This window comes from Populus trichocarpa, chromosome 19, assembly GCF_000002775.5.
Source record: "Populus trichocarpa isolate Nisqually-1 chromosome 19, P.trichocarpa_v4.1, whole genome shotgun sequence".
Taxonomy (NCBI): domain Eukaryota; kingdom Viridiplantae; phylum Streptophyta; class Magnoliopsida; order Malpighiales; family Salicaceae; genus Populus; species Populus trichocarpa.
Genome location: NC_037303.2, coordinates 13824884 through 13844756, shown reverse-complemented (window position 1 = coordinate 13844756; position 19873 = coordinate 13824884). Strand labels below are relative to the sequence as shown.

The following is a 19873-nucleotide window of genomic DNA, read 5'->3' as shown; positions in this document are numbered from 1 at the left end:
AAAGAAAAAACAGGAAAAGGGCAGATGAATTTGCATTTATCTTACTACTACTTGCTTTCACATATTTTATGTATATAGATAAATTAATATTATATTTCTACGTTAATTACCTTTGAATATTGGTTTTTCCAAGACTGAAATGGTTTGATTGAGAGCTCAAGATATCGATACGTAAGCAGATTTAGATGATGATTGAGTTTCATAAATATACATTTTTTATATATAATTATATTAGAATTTTAAATAAAATGAGATTAAAATTTGAGACTTCACCAAACTTATTCATGCTAAAAAATTATATTAATAATAAAATAATAATACGGACAAATGATTTTTTTTTAATAAAGTAAAATTGAGTCCTAATGTTTTAGTTTATTATTTTTAATGCGACTTAAAGATTCAATTAACCTAATGTACAAATTAAATCAAAACACTACAGGTAGATCCAAACGAACATATGCTAGTTCAAAATCTTCAGATATGACGATCACAAATTGTGGCACAAATTCATGTTTTATGCTATTATATAATGCTAGCCATCCAACCTGGATAGCTTCCGACCTTAGCTCAGTTGGCAGAGCGGAGGACTGTAGTGGGTAAAATCCAAATAGCCATCCTTAGGTCGCTGGTTCGAATCCGGCAGGTCGGAAAAATCCTTTTTGATTTTTGAATGACAAGTGGGTCATGATCTGATAAGGCCCATTGGCCATTACCTTACCTTAGGCGTTTAGACTTTAAACCCACTGCTCATAATGCAGAGGTTAACCACGGCCCATTTTTCATTTATTTTTAACATGTGGAGTAGTTATCTATTTTTTTTCTTCACTTGACTAGAATTGTTTTTATTTTAATCCAACTTTTTTACACGATCAAATCCCATTAACTTTATTTTTCTCTAAAATTATTAGCTAAAACTAGGTTCAAATAAAGTTTTGACTAACCAAAAATAGACGCAACTAAAACTTCAAAACCTTTTTTTAGTATTATCTGATTAATTAATGGAATTACATTATCTATTCTATGGAATTTTAAAAGATTTGTTATCCTATTATTTTAAAAAGATTTTAATAGATACAAGAAATAGTGAGATTTTAGGTAAAAATATTTTTATTATTTTTGATGAGTTCTAATTTAAAGAAAACTATTTTTTTTAGATGCCAATCTCATTAAATAAACAAAAAAAAATCTCTTTAATTATCTTCTGTAGGGTATGAGAAATAAAATTTTCACAACTCTCTTTTGTACAAGCAATGGTGATGAAGCCATAACCACGTACCTACTTGGTGTGATTGGTAGAGGATGTGTGAGAGATTGGTATGTTATAAAATGATGATTTATTTTATTCATCAGAGAGAGGTATGTTATAAAATGATGATTTATTTTTTATTTTTTTATAGAAAAAAGACTGAAACTTCAAATCATATTTTATTATATTGTCATATGATTTGAAAGTTATGGTCTCGATTGGTAGTTTAGTTGGATTAGTGGATCCCGCCTCAATCACTTTATAAAAAACAATTTTTCCCATCTTCAAAAAGAAGAAAAGAAAAGAAAAGAAATATTAAAGCCCCTTTATTTCCTAGTATATTGCAATATTCACCTCTCCTGATCTTTTAGTTTACGAGATAGAAGATCATTGTAACAATTGAACTTTTAGGCTCAAAATGGAAAGGAAAAGAAGACCCATGTTCACAGGCCACAAATAAAACTAAGTTCAATAACAAACTCCATGGCCATAATGCTAGGCTTGTTGATAGTATGACCGTGAAAAAAAAAAGTAACTCTGTAAATTTCTTTTGCTAAGTCCAAGTATAACACCGGAATTTGATGACAAAAGTGTTCTTCATTTGGCAGAAACATGATATTGTTTCCGTTCCTTGAGAAAACAATAAGATTTTCTACTCTTAGCTTCTCTCATTCTTTGTTCAAACATATCACAAATTTCTTTATCCCCATTTTAAAGTTCGCAACTACTCCAATGTTGTCTTGAAATTTAAACATTCAAAGGTTGTTGTTCATTTCGAATCTTGAAAAGGGAACTCAATATGTTGGAGGGATATGTTACAACCAACAAAAGTTCGAACATACACTAGTTCAAGATGTCATCAATTTATTCTTGTAAATAAAGGAAAAGCTGTATTTTTTTTTAGAATAGAAAAGAAAGGGAGTTGAATCAAAAGTTATTATACAATTTTCCCATAATCAAGGCCATTTATTATCTATCTACTATATAACTTCATGGAACAGTGAATTTTGTTTATCAGATTTCTAAAATGTAGCCGAATATGAAAAAATCAGGGAAATGTTTAGTTTCTAGCAAATTATAAACAAGTACTATATTAGAAAATAATAAATTGAAAAGCTAGCAAATAATAATATCAATGATCTTGTAATGATGAAGGAAGCTGATTAACTCTCTGATTACACAAATAAAGGCATGTCTACAATAGAAAGGTCAAATTGGGGAAATGAGAGGGGAAAAAACAAAAACATGGGTACCTAAATCTACTAGTTAGACAAAGTTAAACGTTTGGTAAGTTAAGTCATGGGAGAGGGTACATTTTAACAAAAAAAAGAAAGAAAAAGGGAGTCATGGCTCATGGGACAGGATAAGACTTGTTATGACACATGCATTTATAAGCCATGGGACAGGTCTCAGCCTCTTCAAGTGAAGCACAAATAAAGCTGACCATTACTAGTCTACATGGTGAGCATGACCCACATGCATGAGAACAATCAGGCAAGCTTGATCCAGCAATTTGGACAGTATCACCCCTTCTCTTTGCTGGCCATCTTTCCCTGTAGAAATTGGGTTGTGCCACCGTCCCATCTTTAATTCGAGGCTGTGTCGAATGGTGGTGCCCATGGTCTGTTCAGCATTTAAGGAACAATATCAGTATCAATAGAAACCCTAGCAAAAAGGGAAAAGAATAGATCGAAGTCTCAGTTCCAAAATGTATCAAGAACTAACAACATAATTTTCACACATAAGTTTGAACCGCTCCCTTATATTTAAAAAGAAATGAAGCAAAAGGAGTAAACGTCGAGAGGTTCATACGTGTTCGTGGCCTGCCTATGTGCCTCGCGGAAATGGCCGTGGGAAGACAAATGAGAGCAATGACTAATGCTGCAACAAAAATCTTCATGGCTTTGGTATGCTTTAATGGCGTGTTACTCTTTTCTTTGAGTAAGCTAGCTAATTATTGGAGTACTTGCAGTGTTGGAAGAAAATTCGAGACAAAAGTGTGAGAGTGGAAGTGTGGGAGCACAGGGATATATAAAGAGGTGGGCAAAAGGATAGTATTGAAGCAAGTCACAGGCAAGAGTGTGTGCCGAAGCAGTGTGACAAGAGAGGGTCACATGAAAAGGGTTGCACGACGCAGGTTTGCTAACAATAGTCACATGACTCAAGCCTTAGCATGTGTGTGGTTCCATGGAAGAAATTAAGGTGACTTATGGAAGGATTAACTGAATTCAAGTGCTTTTTCTACGTGACTCTCTGACTAATGTACTTAGGGCATAATTGCTTACATAGCCATAAATGCTTGGAGGGATTTTCAAATTTTACCGAATCTATCTCTGAAAAGCTTGAGGCCATATTGTAGGAGCTAATAAATTAGACACTGTAGATGTAATGTGACTGCCATTAATGTGCTTCTACATTTATATGCTTGAGTTTGGACCACCCCGAAGCTATTTAATTCCAAGAAAATTTGATACCTTGTTCTATACAAATATTGGCCTATCCATATTAGAGTATCTACAAATTACTCAAGAGAACATGTCCAACACCCTATATACAGTCAATAGTTTTAGAAGATCAATAGTTAATTAATTACCATAGATTTATGATTGATGGCCCAATTAATTTTTGGTTAATTTGTACATGGTTGCGAACTAGTTAATGGGACCAATAAAACTCATTTATTTTCCATTTTCTGCGGGAAACTATTCTATGGGCTGACCGCCGACTACACAAATAACTTAGCTAGATGGTCGAAAGTGAAGAGGAAGACAAATAATGTGGTCATGGAAGTTGACTCTCCTTATTTTTAGCAATAAATGAATGTAAGTACTTTTAACTTAGTGATTAATATTCCGAGAAAGAGACAATATAAAAGATATGTTTTTATATATTTTTTATTTTAAAAATATATAAATTTATTTTATATCATTGCTTATAATTTCCCTGTAGACCTAGTTATTATTGAAGTTCCATCTATAAATAGATAAGATTTTTGTCCTAGAGTATACAAACTCTTAAAAAAAAGAAGCAATCGCTAGTTTTTTATATCAACATTTTTAAAAATTAATTTCTTTTATATCAATCGATCAAATATATTTTATTTCTCATTACCTCCATCTCTTTGTACAATAACCAAATAGTATCGTGTAATTTATGCATGAATTACCGCTATGATGAGGTATATTAGTCGTACAGAAAGAATAAATCCAGTTGTTTTGTTAGCTAGAGAAGATTATCCTATGCAATTATGCATGTTCAGCCTATCAAATTCTTAATGGGTCATACATAAATGGCTGTAACCTTAACTTACATCGTCCTTGTTGTCGGGAAGCCTAAAGGGTCAGCTAAACACAATGCACATTTGGTATAAAAATGTTGTCCTTTCACACCAGTATAGATATGCTGACCAAATATAGATACGCTGGTGCGTCTTTGAAGTATGATATCAGTTTGTTTTTTATAATAATTTTTTTAAAAAATATATATTAAATATTATATATATATATATATATATTATTTTAAAAAAAAATTATTTTTACATAAAACATTATAAAAATATAAATTTAAAATAAAAAAATTATATATTTTTAAAAACACTTTTAAAATATAAAAATAAACAAGCCTAAATAAATCTAGGATGGAACTCAAATTTGAATCTTTAGACTGAATAATTCTTTTTCTTACATCTGACCATCTATTGAATGTTTTGCTTTTTTCTTTGAGTTAATTATAATTTCACACTTATAGCTTGACATCATTAATTAACTAACTCTCATAGTTTTAAAAATTATAGTTATCAAGATTGTTATAAAGTCTAGCCCGGTCTAAGGTCTAACCCGATTATTATTATAGTTTCAACCATAGTTATCGGATTAAGTTTGGGATTGAACCAGACTCGAGTCTCAAGTTAGTCGAGTTAACTTGTGGATCATGAAATTAACTTAGATTTATTATAAAATAACATCATTTTAACAAAAAATAATAAAAAAATTATTGGACTTGATTTAACCGAGTCTTGCCTAGTTTTGGCTAGGTCAACTAGGTCGTGAGTTATCCTACAAAGTTACCCAGATTTGACCGAATCAATTGTTTAAACAAGTCAAAAGCAAACTTGATGTGTACCAAATTCCAAGTTAGCAGGTTACCAAATCGACCTGATGAGCTAGGCGTGTTTGATAAGTATGTAGAATTAAACATTATCTTTAATCTTTATATTTTAAAATTTGTTTGTTACTTAATCCTTTTGTGAATTGAAGTTCTTCTCCAAATTAATTATTATCTATTTTCTATTTAAAAAAAAAACATGATTGAAATAAGAGAAGTAGGTAGGATAGAAATTTGATTTGAAAACAAGGCATTATTTTAAAAAGAAACAATTTAATTGAGGATGGTCAATACTCGTCAAAAAAACTATTTAGTTGGATTTCATACCCCCAAGAAGTAATTAATTACTTTCAATAAGCTACAAGGATTGGGTTATTGTTATAATTATTATTAGGGAAAATTATTCTTATACTTCTAATATTCAAGTGTGGTAACACTTTACCATCATGTTTTACAAAATCACCAATTTTCAACCACTATATACTAGGTTTACTACCATTCCCTCTTAAATCACCACAAGAACTGACCCACCAACTTCTGTCTTCGATTCTAACTTCCTTTAACCATGCTTGCCACCATTGAAACCACTCAAAACAGACCCGCCACCGTGCCATTAATTCAAACCATCTTTAACCATACCCACCACGCCATAGGTGGTTGTCATTTTAAGAACATTATTTTATTTTATTATGAATTAAGGTAGTGGTTTTTTGACTTAGAATTTAATCCTGGATTTATATTGCGACGATGGAAGAGAGAGTTTCAATATATTTATCTATTATTAAGATCTTGTTTTAAAGAGAAAGGGGGTGAAGAGAGATAATGGATGTTCATTATAAAGAAAGAGAAGAGTGGAGATAGGGGGAGGGGGAGGGGGGTGGCAGGGTCCCAGCCCCTTTAAGAAAATTTTTCCCAGCCCTTCCCTTGTATAAAATAATTAAAATTTTAACTACCTTTCTCTACTTCTTCTTTTTTTTTTTTTTTCAAGGGGGACCTATTTCTTCTCTTTTTCTCAACCCCTTCCTGTATCATCCAGAGTCAATATTGATTTTTTTGAAGGTGGACCTACTTTCTTTTAATCCCCCCTTGATTTTTTTTACTTGCTCCGCCCCTGCGGGGAAGGAAGAGGAGAAAATAGCAGAAAAAGAAGAAAGCGAAGAAAAAAAGAAGAAGAGGGAAAGGGTAAAAAAAAGTCAGGGTTTTTTTAGTACTTTAGTCGAGATATGAATCTAGATTGATTTGTTATTGTTGTAATAATTGATTTTTATAATTTATTTGTTTCAAAATATATTAAAATAATATTAATTTTTTTAAAAAATTATTTTTGATATTAGTATATTAAAATTATCTTAAAATATTAAAAATAAATAAAATTTGAAGAAAAAAATAAAAATTCATTTTTTTTAAAAAAGTAAAAAAAAAACATGCTCCCGATGTTGACTTTTATGTAAAATATAATTTTTTTAAAAATAAAAATACAGTGTTACCGCACTGGAAATTTAGAGTAATTTTATAAATTTTATTATTCTTTCCCAAACCCAAATACAAATTGAGCTCACAAAAGATGAGCACGACCAAACTGAAGAGTACGTTAACTTAGAGGCAGGCCCACTTAAAAAGTCAGAAATAAAGCCAATATCCAGCTACAAAGGCCGAATCATAGCACGGTAATGGCCGAAACCAGTAGACCCAGGGGTGAGCAACAAATAAAATACCAATTAAATCAAGAAAATAAAAATATATATAACTAAGAAAACCAAATAAAAAAAAAGATTAAATTGATTAGAATTTTTTTAAAAGAATTCAGTTTAGTTTAATTTCATTTTCAAAAACTGAAACAAAACCAAACCGGAATAGTTTAAACCTGGTTAAAAAACCTATGACTATAAATACTTAAGTTTATTTTATTCTCACCCTAATAATCCCTACTCCCTTCGAGACTCTCTTCATCTTTTTTACTCTCTCAAATCTAAAGTAACTAATTATTTTTTAAATATTATAAAATTTAGTTTAATTATTTTATTCTATTCAAAATCAAATTGAATAAAAAATATTTATCCCTACTAAAAATTTTCCCCAACTTCCAATGACAAAAAAAAAAAAACCTAAAATCCAATATCATTGAATTTTTTTTTAAAAATAAGATAAAAATATATTTAATAAGATCACAATGATATTTAGAGAATAACTAATAATATTCTATTAGTTACTTTTTAAGATTTACTTTTCAAATACAATTAGAAAAAATCTTAAATGAAAATACTCTTATAATTTTTTATGAGTTATGAATTTTATATTCTCTCTCATTTGTTTTTTTTTAAATAGATTCAATGGAGTAATTAATATGCTATCATTGATTACTCTATAAATATCATAAAATTTTCCATTATATCATTGAGTTATTTTTTATATATAAATAATATTAGAAACTTGAAAAGAAATTATAAAATTATAAAATATTCTTTTTAAAAAATTTTAATAAATATTTTTTTATATTTTCCCGTCATAACTATAATTAATATTATATATTAAAATATATAAGTATAAAATTATTAAATAGCCACGATGTATTTATCTCTTACTTGTATAAAAACCATATTATATGAAAATATCAATGATTTCCACATAAAAATTCATAAATTTTTTTTTATTATGATAGATTCTACTAATTTAGTGGGAGTCCTTAAACATTTATCTATAGTCTTGTTGCTATCTTGTTTCTCTTGAAAGACATGTCGTCTGCGTGATCGCTGCCTAACTGCTCTATTACAGTTGCAACTACCAATGACAAACAAAAAGGTCTTTCTATTGTTCGGACGTAGAACTCAAAGACCCAAAACAAAAGCCCTCTCTTTCAAATCCCGGCGTCATATCATTTCATCAAACACAAAGCCTGTATTTTTCATCACAGATTTCTCTTATCACAGGTGGGTTTGTGCTTGCCTTTCTCTCTTTTAATCTTGCTTGCATTTTGTTGTTCGTACATGTGTGTGAAATGAATGATGGTATGGGATTTTGGTGTTTGTTAAAATGCCTATGTGAACTTGCAAGATGATAACTTTTTTGGGTTTTAGTCTTTGATGCTTGTAGATATTTGGAAAATTTGCAGTATAGTTTGAGTGTGGAGATGAGTTTTGAATAATTTGGTGATTTATTTGATGTTTTGATTGTAAATCACTGAGTTTTTTGCATTAGATATGTAGTTATGCATTTTGGTGATGCCTGGAAATTCTTGTAGTCAAAACGTAAGATCCTTGGAAATGTTAAAGTTTGAAGCTTGATATACTGTATCTTTGGATTTGATGATGCATTAGTGGCACTTGTTTCATTTCTATAAAAAAAAGTTATGGTCTTTCTGTGTTGGGATGTTTAAGAAATACTAAGGACTAATATGAAAGAAAATCAACACAGCATAGAACCTTCACAGATTTCCAGTAGTGTAGCCAGTAAAACCTCCTGGTCTTGTGCTAGAACCGCTTGTTCCATAATTCTGCAATGCAGAGTTGTGGTGGATTAATGGAGTTGAGCTGTGGGATGTGTGTGTTTCTAAATGTTTATCTTCTGTTCATTTTCTTATTGCTTTCATGTTTACATTTATGATGGGGTTTTCTTATCCATTTCCTTAAATTCATGTTTTGTTTGTCTGCAAGTGAGCATTGCGTCTTTCAAGTGGAGTTGAATGGACTTTGTAAATTTTCTGTAGCAAAACAACTGGATGGAATTCTGATCCATACAATGTCATCCAAGTGGACACAGGCACCGTTGGTTGACAGCATTTAGATATATTACAGCAGCTGCTACTCAGGCAAATAAACCAAAAGCGAAAAGAGTCCTTTTTTTTCCCTCTTCATTTGAGTCAAAGAATAACCCAGAAAAAATAAAAATGATAGAGCAATCTCTTTCAAAACCTTCATTCTCATTGTCAATTCCCATTCCTAAAGCCCCTAAATCCAAATCCTCCTTTTTTTGTTCCTATTCAAAAATTCGATGTGAATCTGTTGATTATCCCTCTTTGACAAAAATTGATGCAAAACACCCACAGAATTCTACCACTATCAATAATGGCTCTTCATCATCAGCGTCTGTGGATTTGAAGAACAATGAGAAGGGCCCATACCCATATCCAGGAGGTGGAAAGATGGGGCCATACACTGGGAGGGATCTCAATGAGAAGAAGCCAGAGTGGTTGAGGCAGAGAGCTCCTCAAGGAGAACGATTTGAAGAGGTAAAAGAATCTATCTCTCGCTTGAATCTCAACACTGTTTGCCAAGAAGCTCAATGCCCCAATATTGGAGAGTGTTGGAATGGAGGCGGGGATGGTATTGCAACAGCAACTATTATGGTTTTGGGTGATACTTGTACCCGTGGATGTAGATTTTGTGCTGTTAAAACCAGCAGAACCCCTCCTCCTCCTGACCCCATGGAGCCACTTAACACTGCTTTGGCTATTGCAAGTTGGGGGTGAGTTTGTTTCTTAGAATTAACTATGGAAATATTGTTTCTGTACTGTTTGCAAGTATGTTTTAGATTATCAAATGAAAGGCTTTTTTTTTTCATCTCAAAATACCATTTCCTTCAATATGTAAGAAGAAATGAAAAGATAGACAGTAGGTCATACTGTAGTGTTCAACTTGCTTTAAGCATCGAACTAATCTAGTATGTTTCTTCTTTCCCAATGTAGTGTGGATTACATTGTTATAACAAGTGTAGACCGTGATGATCTATCGGATGGGGGAAGTGGCCATTTTGCCCAAACTGTTCGAGCTATGAAGGTTTGTATGTTATCAGGCTTACTTTATGGATGTCATGCTCCTATTTACTGTTGCAGAGTATAAGAATCACATATTGGATTCTGTACACCTTTTCTGCAGGAACTGAAGCCAGAGATCATGGTTGAATGCTTAACTTCTGATTTCCGTGGTGACCTAAAGGCTGTAGATACTCTGGTACATTCAGGATTGGATGTGTTTGCCCACAATGTTGAGACTGTTAAACGCCTACAACGAATTGTTAGAGATCCCCGAGCTGGGTGAGTGGCTTGTTATTGCTTCTGTACAAGCACAAAACATGGATCTGTCTGCATCATATCAGTTGTTTTGTGTTTTGAGGCTTACCAGCCATGGTTGTATTTGATGATCAGTTTATAGTATTTGAATACAAAAGACAAAAGCTGAAACAAATGGAAAATTTCTGGTGGTTTGTTCTAGGCTATTTCTGACTTTACACATGATGCAAATTATAAACAATATTTAGTATTATATAACATTCACGATTATCGCCAAGTAAAGCTGATGGAGAATTAAGGGCAACAATGGGAGTTGGTATTTATTTGTTTAGGAATTTTAATATTTTATGATTATACTAGTTTTTATTATTTAGGAAAACCAATAAGTCTTAATTCTATAATGAAACTAAAATCCTAATTAAACTATCAAATAATAAATACCAATTTCCATTTTAAATAAAATAATCTAGAATAATCATAAAATATTAAAATTCCTAAACAAATAAATACCATTTCCCATTGTTGCCCTTCATTCTCCATCAAAAGGATATTTATACAGATGATACATAAAGGTATTCTATTATTTGTTGAGAACGGGACAAAATTTGCATGAATAAACCAAATCCAGGCTTGGTGTACTTATAGCAAGAAATCTTATGCAGATTGGTCTTTCTTTCAAGAAAACTTGTCGTGAATGCTAATTTTGATTCTTATTTTAAGAATGGGAAATGCAGGTATGAACAGAGTTTATCAGTTTTGAAACATGCAAAAGTCAGTAAGAAGGGAATGATAACAAAAACTTCTATAATGTTGGGTCTGGGAGAAACTGATGATGAGGTGAAGGAAGCCATGACTGATTTAAGGGCTATAGATGTTGATATTCTAACATTTGGACAGTACTTACAGGTAAAATTATGTGCCACTATGCTCTTATGCTATTTAGCTCGAGTAATACACGTCTTATGCCTAGAATTGGGCCTCTGCTTTCTTAATTATGTTAAACTCTTAAAGCTTGCCATAGTCTAGTGTTTTACTGCCTGAATGATTCTCATATTGCCAAAAGATGGTTTCAGTTCAACACTGCCAAGGCATTTGTTGTGTTGTCGTGTTATATTGTGGTGCTACATTTATTTGACTCTTGCAGGCTTAGCTCTCGATATGAAACTGCTTATCTTTTGCAGCCCACTCCATTACATTTAACGGTTAAGGAGTATGTTTCACCTGAGAAGTTTGCTTATTGGAAGGAATATGGAGAGTCTATTGGATTCCGTTATGTGGCTAGTGGACCTCTGGTAAGTTCTTTGATAACTATTTACGTTGGAGGTTATAGATGTCAGCATTTGTGTTCTTACACGAACAACAAATGGGAAGACAGGCTAATTGTTACTGTTATAATTTGTAAATGCAGCCCTGTTCAAATCCATTTGTGTTCATTAAAATCCTGTTGGGTCTAAATTTCAGTCTGCTTCTATAATAAAAGCTTTGCAAACCTATGCATGGTTTTGCTTCAAATTCAATGTTTTACTAGCTGAGCTTGAGTTCCTTTAGTTGTTTCCAAGACACTCTATCGACCCTTTTAAATTTACCTACAAGAGCTTTCGATTTTATTTTCCAGGTTCGATCCTCTTACAGAGCAGGGGAACTCTTTGTCAAGACAATGGTGAAAGAAAGTGCTAAAGAAGCTGCTGCCATATCCTAGTCACCTCCTGTAATCCTTTTTATCATTCCATCTTGATGGCCATGGAACTGCAGCAACAGCAACTTTACGTCACAAGCAACTGGCTTTGGGACAAACTGTATCAGATATACAAGGTTGAGTTTTCGTTCTCTTGGTTTTTTGATTTGCCAGTGGTGAGTTTTACTGGTGATAGCCGTACCGTGAATTGATCTATTTATTTTTTCCTCCCATTCTTGTTGTAACTCCATTTCTTCTTCTTTTTCCCCCCAAGAAAACCCAAAGCATGGTTAATTGATATGGTCAAAACAAAATAAAGTTGAAGACCATAAGTTATTATTCCTGTGAGCATCACTATTTTCTTCCTGTAAATAAACAAAGCATATGCAATTATTCACGTGTTACCCTTCGGAAAGATTCTTAAAGAGAACTAGATAGTTTAAAGGAAAAGAGCGAATTCACTCCACGAATCGGTTCAAGTCCGGGACTGAGATCGTTTTAGGGAGATGATTTCTGCTGCAGAGAGCTCAAATTGCTGCATGTCAGAGGTTCGCCTTTTTTTTTTTAAATTTATAGCTAGCTATATTAATTCCACCATCTCTGAATTTTCAAACAGGTTCATGATTAGTACAAAGTAGGTGTCACTAGTAAAATGGTTGGTGACTCACTGGGCTTAGTTCTGGTTATTCACAGTGAATAAAAATGCTAGATGTGCAGGTCAAATGGATCAGATCATTTTTAAGTTAAAATATTATTTTGTTTTTTTTTTTAGAAAAACCAAATTAAATTTTAGTTGATTAAGTTTAAGTCACTTGGGTTTGAATGAATCAAATTCCATTTATTTTTTTTAATCCCCACTCAAGCTAGATTCTAGTATGGGCAGGTTTCGACTAAGATGAGTATAATAACAATGATATTTTAAAAAAATTTCAGATACATGTCCTAAAAATTATTATTTTTGACTGAATCAAATTCTATTTATTTTTTTAATCCCCGCACAAGCCAGATTCTAGTATGGTGAGGTTTCGACTTAGACTGGAGTATAATATGTTCAAAAAATTGTGATTTTTGACTAAATTGAGTTCTATTTATTTTTTTAATCCCGGATTTTAAAAAATCCATGTACATGTTCGGAAAATTGTGATTTTTCAACAAAAAAAAAGTTAAAAAATTAGAATTTTTTTGATGTATATTTTGTGAGAGGTGGGAAGTCAAAGCATGTGGAACTTGATGTATCATATGATATTGCTGTGACGTTGCAGTTCTTGCTTAGCATGGTTGAAATCCTTATAGGATAAAATCCAAATTATAATAAATTAAGATATAAAAGGATTATAAAACACTGTGAAGCCTCATGAGATGGCTTTGGGGATGGACAAGTTGTTGATTGCACATTTTACCATAGCCAGTTCACACCAGTTATGATCGGAATTTGCCTAATTTTCTCCACGTTAGCACAATAAAACAAAATATTTTTCAAACTAGTACTATTAAAAAATATTTTTTAATCTAGCATAGTCAACATTAACACAATAAAAAAATATTTTTCAAACTAGAAGAATTAAAAAAAATATTTTCTAATCTAGCAGTATTGATTTATTTGAAAAGTGGGCAAAATACTTGGTTGGTCCTTGAGGTTAGGATTTTTTTTTTATATTTGCTTTTATGTTTTCGAATTAATCATTGTTATCCTTTATATTTTCAATTGTTTATCATGTTTGTCTTATAATTTTGCGTTTTGGACATGTTTTTTTTTTCTTTCTATGGTTTCGGTTTTAGTTTGGTCTTAATATTAAGATTTTGGTTGAAAAAAAACATAAACATCAATCCATGTATGTACATTTTACCCCAGAGATAGTTTCAATTCATGCTTACTATACACTGAATAAACATGGTACCTTGTTTGTCAACGGTCAAAATAGGAAGCTTAATGCACAAATTCATTGCCTATTTAACATCGAAGACTAGGTTCTGAGTCCCTGTAAATATAGTAATTCATGTACGGCTGCCAAGAAACGAAAACTGGTAATAAATTAACAAACGTAAACCCTTTTTCTAGGTCTATATATTAGTACACTTACCCCCAAGAATCAAGATCTTGTCTGCTGTTTCCTCTGTTTATACAGGCATGAACACCACCACCACCCTTGTCCATGACACCATAACAAAAACTTTTAGCAGTGGATTAAAGGGTTATCAGCCATTGGATCGTTATGATGCTCTGCATGGAGATGATCCTCATGACATGGGGTATAGAAGTGCAAGGGCTAAGAAAAGACAGGTTTTTCTGAAGTCTTACAGGTTAGCATCAAGAACCGAATTGAGAAGAAGAAGGTCAAGATCGTTGAAGCTGAAGAAGGTGGTGGTTAAGGTTAGGATGGCTGTGTTATCAGCTGTTTCGTTTATGAGGGGAAATGCTTTAAAATCTTGTAATTCTAAATCATCAATCTCTGCTTCCTCTCCTATGCAACTCAGCAAGTCTTGTTAGGTTTTTAATTTTTTTCCAATTTCTTGAACTGATTTCCTTCTTAATAAAGCATCTTTTGCTGCTGCAATTCTATGATTATGTATCTATATCTGTTTTTAGGTAGATACATTGGCAAAGATTTGACACTCTAGTCTCTAAGGAACTTTTGGATACCATCTCAGAAGAGCAAACACAGTGAGAGTAGACGATACACGTTCTCTTTTCCTTTCTATTTTGAAAACACAGAGTTCACTCAAAAACATCTCGTAAACAAATTTATTTCATATTTCTCTCTATATCTTTCTAACCAAATATATTTTTGTTAATTTTTTGTTTGGGACACTAACCAAACACAACCCAAGAAATATCACAATTGTATATAATAGAAAGGCTTATTGCTTGTCTGCTATATTCCTCGACACTTTTCTCTTCCTCTGCCCTATGGAAGGAGATTAGACAGATACATATGCACGGGATGAAACAAAAGCTTCTGTTTATGTACTTGTCATGTTCAGTCCTATTCAGTCTCAAGTACCAATTTTCTTTACTAATTTCATTGCACCCTATGCTTCTGGTTCTCGTTCTGTTTACTCTTATTCAGTGTCACGTACCAAACGCTTCCTATAACTTTCCTCATTAATTTCATTGTATCCTAGGCTTTTGGTTCATAAATGTAATGTGGTTATCATACATAGTTCCTATGGCTCCAACTGGTTCTGTGTAGGTCAAGTGTGCAAAATTCCTGGAGTAGTCTGCAACACCAAGAGAATTTTTTTCGCTATGTAGATTGGAGTTGGACTTTCCAAACTGTCATTTCTTTTGGGTGGTTTGAAAATCATAAGTGTTGGCTATAGTTGTATATAGGATGATCATTTACCATTTAGGACTGTATTGACAGACTGCAATTTGTCATTGGTAGCTACCATTTGTTATGAGTAACTGATTTTGTCTATGTAAGCCAATCTTTTTACACAACGATATGGCAAAGAATTGTTAGATTTTCCTAAATTAGCTCCTCCTTGGATGGTCTTAACAAATATCAGCTGCAACCCCAGATAGTTTGTGCTAAAAATAGAGAAATAGAGAGTTGTGTAACAACCATGCCAATTACTATCATCCTCCAATCCATGCCCTCACATTATATAACAATAACCTAAACCAGTGGAGCAAAATTCTCCAAAAAGGTCCCCTGTCTCCTCTCTACCTCCAAGTTCAAGATTCTTAGACGTGAAGGGAAAGGGCTTTTCTTTCTTCTTCTCCTATCTTGTATGGACTATGCTCAGCGCAGGGTGCATCCATCTGATGTTGAGGCAGCAATGGAAACTGCCCCTGCATACCCATCAAAATATGTTATGCTCAACAATAGTAATTCTTCAAGCGTAAGGCCTCCTCCTCAAAGGCGTAACATTCCTAGGTACCATTCAAACCATCATCATTCTCATGGACATTGTTGTTTAAAATGTGTATGCTGTTGCTTTTGCTTCTCGATTGTTGTGATTATCGTTCTTGCTAGCCTTCTTTCCGTTCTTTACGTAACACTAGACCCCAAAATGCCTCAATATAATATCGAAAGTTTTGAGGTCAATGCTTTCAACATGGCTCCGGATTTTAGCCTCTATACCGAATTTGTTGTCGTCGTGAAAGCTAACAATCCTAATAAAGAGATTGCTTTCACCTATGGCAAGGACAGCTCGGTCGTTGTAGCCTATTCAGATTCAACTCTTTGTTCTGGCAAGCTTCCTGCCTTTCACCAACCGTTCGAGAACACAACGATGATCCGTGTTGTTTTGACAGGAAAAAGCGAGTTCGGTTCAGGACTTCAAGAAGCTCTAATGGACAACAGGGAAACAGGAAGGATCCCTTTACTTGTAATCGTAAAGGCACCTATTTCTGTGATGGTTAAAAGTCTTGCATTGAGACAGGTTATGGTTAATGTCAACTGTTCTTTGGTTGTTGACAACTTGGCACCCAACAAAAGGGTTCGGATTCTATCAAGTACATATACCTATGCCTTCGAAGGTATTACGCTCAAAATATGACCCTTATATTTTTATTTTCCTCTTCTTCATTAGCATCATCAATTCCGGATGGAAGGGAAAGGAGAAGCAGAGTTGGCTAATAGCATCCATGCCATTTGCTTCCTCTCTCAGAGATGAAATCAGAAGAGTTTGTTCTGCAGGCTATATTGTGTAGATTGCTGATTATAAAACAAGTGTATGTTATGCAGCTTTAGCTTGTGCTGTGTAGGCTTCTGTTGGAATTTATACGTAACTTTATGTAGCAGTATTGTAATTCTGTAATGTATATTTCACCCTGAACTTGTTATTATTTGCACAAATTTAGAAAGCTTATTCCATGTTCAGCTCATCACTTGTTAATCCAAGCACTGATTTTATTGAAACATAATCCCAGATATAGTCATTTTTCCTTTCCATTTTCCCTGCAACCAAGCACATGCTGCAAATGTAGAATGATGGAAGACTTGCTAAATATTGTTGCCCAAAAACCTCTGGTAGAATCAGCCGAAGCTAATCCCAAAGGGTTCACAAAAGTGGTTAAGTCTTGGCACGGCTAGTTCCAAGCAGTACTGGATATATATATCTCTACTGCGTGTAAATATGAAGTTCAAATCAAGCAAAAATGTCTTGTGGATCATCCTTTACGTGCAGCAGGCTTGTTATTTATGAATTTTATAAATTATTTCATGTAAAACAAATAAAAATCAAAAGAAAAGGAAACAAATTTGAAGAAAAACAAATTAAAAGGTTGTTTTGAAATTTTAAAGATTAAGCATGAAAATTGAGGAAAAGAGAGAAGAATGACAAAAAAAAATATCACCAGCACCAAACTAGAGACCCATTGGTGACATGCACTGTAGCATCATGGAGAAGCTACCAATACAATTCAAATGCTGCCGTGAAAAGCAGTGTTTGATTATTGGACAATGTTATAAACATTGCTCATAGGACATGAGAACTGTTCACGCGTTGATGCATGCAACGCAACATCAACCACTTTTTTTTTTAATAATATTTATATTTGTTAATATACCAAATACCCCCAAGTGAACGTGATTATAATAAAAAGAAACATAATGAAAAGATGAAAATGTCCTTGAATGCCATCTTGAGAGTTTTTTTTTTTTTTAATTTTTAGGGTATTTCAGTTATTTTATTGTATTTAAAAATTGAAAAAAACCTTTCTTCATATTTTTTTTTGTTTTTAAAGATAATCAAGTCATTTTATTGTGTTAAAAAAATATGATAAGATTGATTTGTCCAAATATATTTAGAAAAGACTATCTTACCTCTAATAGCAAGGTTATTGATGTTTTTTTTTTATGAGAATGACAAAATAATCATTTCATTGTTGTACAATGAACTGTGTCTTGGCTTTTAGTGTTTTTGTTTTGTTTTTAATATTAATGATTAAATTCAAATTTATTTATGATTAAAAAAATAAAAAAAACCCTATTTTAATAGGTTATTTTTTAGAATGAATCAATTTCACGCTAGATGGAGATTGACCTTCAAGTGCAAAGGAGAAGGGAGGGAGGTTGACTACAAGACCCACCTATCTAGAAAGGATGAAAGTTGATTTTAGCGCATGCATGTTTACCTCTCAGAATCCACCATGCTCGATTCCAAAAGAAAACAAAAAACAAAAAAAATAAGGCTTAGATAGAGAATCGTTATCAATAAGAGATTGAGAGCATCAGGGGTGAAGTTTATAGGCTCACAAATTTGCTCGAACAAGCACTGGGGTCCAAATCTAGAGAAGGATCAACTGAAATCTGGAGACCATCCTTTTATTGAAGCCCCAACTGCACTCACACTTGTAGGGGAAATATCTCATTGTTAGAATGTCAGCTTACTGCTCATATCTCAGCTGTTCAACCTACTCTACCAGTACTTGTCAATATGGATCTAATTGTTGAAAAACCCACAAGAGTTAGAAAATCTGGAGAAGTTGAGTATGATAAGTTCACATTTTTACCATTGAATATCAAGGCGAGTGGTTCAATGTTAGAGCCTCAGTGTTGATGAGAAGGACAAAAGTTGATTTTAGTGACCAGACAATAACGAGTGGAAGGGCATCGTTCAATGAATAAAAGTTATTCTAGGGTAGATAATAGGTTCATCTTGCCCAAGAGCTCACATTGATGAGAAGGTTTTAGCACCTCGCTCTTCACCAGCATAAAATAAACCAAATTTAATACATGAATATTGGGTTTAATAACCTTCTACTAATTCATTTTCAGCTTCTAGTAAATCAAAAGGTAATCACTCACCTTCAGCTAGGGGAAAGATAAAAAAAAAAATGATAAATCCTGTAAGTTGACGCAGCAAATTCCATCCCTGAAGCTATATTTTCATTGCGCCTCAATTCACACCTGCTAATTTTCTGCAGATAAATTTCAAATTAAATTGTTTTCTCTCCTTTTCTCTCTGTTTTTGTTTCAATGGCATAATAAAAGGTGAATTAAGACTCATCAAGATCCTTGCTTATTTTGTCTTGTTGAAATTGACTAATGATGCATTATGTAGTATGTTATGGTCCTGTTTTTGTTAGCTATAGATTGTAGAAATCTGTTTTTCATACAAAGCAAACCCAAAACGTAAAAGCAATTTACAACATATATTTCAGCTTTCTTCCGGCTCGTTGAGAAGATGTGGTTGTTGTTTTCCTCCAACGTTTGCTCTGTACATTCTACAAACCATCCTCTGAATGAATTTTTTTGTTTAATGATAATGAATTATTTTTTCAGATTTTTTTATTCAATGGGAGGCCGAATAGCCCAAAATATGGCAAATATGACAACAAAGCTTATGTTCCATGCACTATGCAATATATATTAATTAAGCTCCAAGCATGGAGTCAGGATTGCATCAACGCTATATAGTTAAAGAATAAAATTGATACTGTAGACATACCTGAAATTAAACGAACACATGTATACAAATGTATGATTTTATTGAATATATGACCGGGTATAATTTCTATCTAAAGTATTCTATCAAAAGAATAAGACCATCTTTTGATTCTTCTCTTGGATTTGATGTATGGTGACTTGATTTATATGAGAAATGAAGCCAAGATTTGTGCTATGCAAGAACGCGAATTAATTTGGACATATATTGCGAAGCGAGATTTGATGATTTGATACTTTGAAGAGAACTTTTGATTTGTCTTCAAAATATTGTTGAAGAACTCTTATGGGACGTTTAGGCTTGATCTAATCGAATTTCATTCTTTGTAAACTTCAAGTGTAGATGAAGGAGGTTTGAAAACTTTTGAAAAAACTTCCTTACTTGAAAAGAGAGCTTTCTTACTTGAAGAGCTTGTCTAAAAAAAAATTTATATCTTTTATAATCA

At 32.7% G+C, this 19873-nt stretch overlaps 3 protein-coding genes and 1 non-coding gene across 9 annotated transcripts; 3 read left to right on the top strand and 1 right to left on the bottom strand.

Moving 5' to 3' along the window:
* Window positions 1–556: 556 nt before the first annotated feature.
* On the top strand, window positions 557–649 carry TRNAY-GUA (transfer RNA tyrosine (anticodon GUA)). Its single transcript has 2 exons — window positions 557–593; window positions 614–649. It is a non-coding gene; the product is annotated as a tRNA-Tyr (tRNA).
* Window positions 650–2512: 1863 nt separating this feature from the next.
* Window positions 2513–3230, bottom strand: LOC18108580 (protein EPIDERMAL PATTERNING FACTOR 1). The gene is made up of 2 exons (XM_006371522.3): window positions 3059–3230; window positions 2513–2869 (listed from the first exon to the last, which is right to left on the bottom strand). Exons 1-2 carry the CDS (start codon window positions 3144–3146, stop codon window positions 2598–2600), a joined length of 360 nt encoding a protein of 119 aa, XP_006371584.2. The 5' UTR covers window positions 3147–3230; the 3' UTR covers window positions 2513–2597.
* Window positions 3231–8119: 4889 nt separating this feature from the next.
* On the top strand, window positions 8120–12445 carry LOC18108579 (lipoyl synthase 2, chloroplastic). Of its 3 annotated transcripts, none has more exons than XM_024590922.2 (7): window positions 8120–8277; window positions 9107–9811; window positions 10032–10122; window positions 10222–10379; window positions 11090–11261; window positions 11537–11647; window positions 11971–12445. In XM_024590922.2, the coding sequence occupies exons 1-7, from the start codon at window positions 8135–8137 to the stop codon at window positions 12052–12054; spliced, it is 1464 nt and encodes a 487-aa protein (XP_024446690.1). In that variant the 5' UTR covers window positions 8120–8134; the 3' UTR covers window positions 12055–12445. The 3 variants fall into 3 exon arrangements, with proteins under 3 accessions (XP_024446690.1, XP_006371583.1, XP_024446691.1); XM_006371521.3 differs by having other exon boundaries at window positions 8129–8277; window positions 9054–9811; XM_024590923.2 differs by having other exon boundaries at window positions 8133–8277; window positions 9001–9811.
* A 1216-nt stretch (window positions 12446–13661) lies between these two features.
* Window positions 13662–16864, top strand: LOC18108577 (NDR1/HIN1-like protein 6). 4 transcript variants are annotated; one of them, XR_008058234.1, is made up of 3 exons: window positions 13662–14508; window positions 15222–15911; window positions 16292–16864. XR_008058234.1 is itself a non-coding variant. In XM_024591318.2 (3 exons), exons 2-3 carry the CDS (start codon window positions 15766–15768, stop codon window positions 16534–16536), a joined length of 495 nt encoding a protein of 164 aa, XP_024447086.1. In that variant the 5' UTR covers window positions 13805–14508; window positions 15222–15765; the 3' UTR covers window positions 16537–16864. The 4 variants fall into 4 exon arrangements, 3 of the variants coding, with proteins under 3 accessions (XP_024447086.1, XP_024447085.1, XP_024447084.1); XM_024591318.2 differs by having other exon boundaries at window positions 13805–14508; window positions 16188–16864; XM_024591317.2 differs by having other exon boundaries at window positions 13814–14401; window positions 15222–16864.
* The last annotated feature ends 3009 nt before the right edge of the window (window positions 16865–19873 follow it).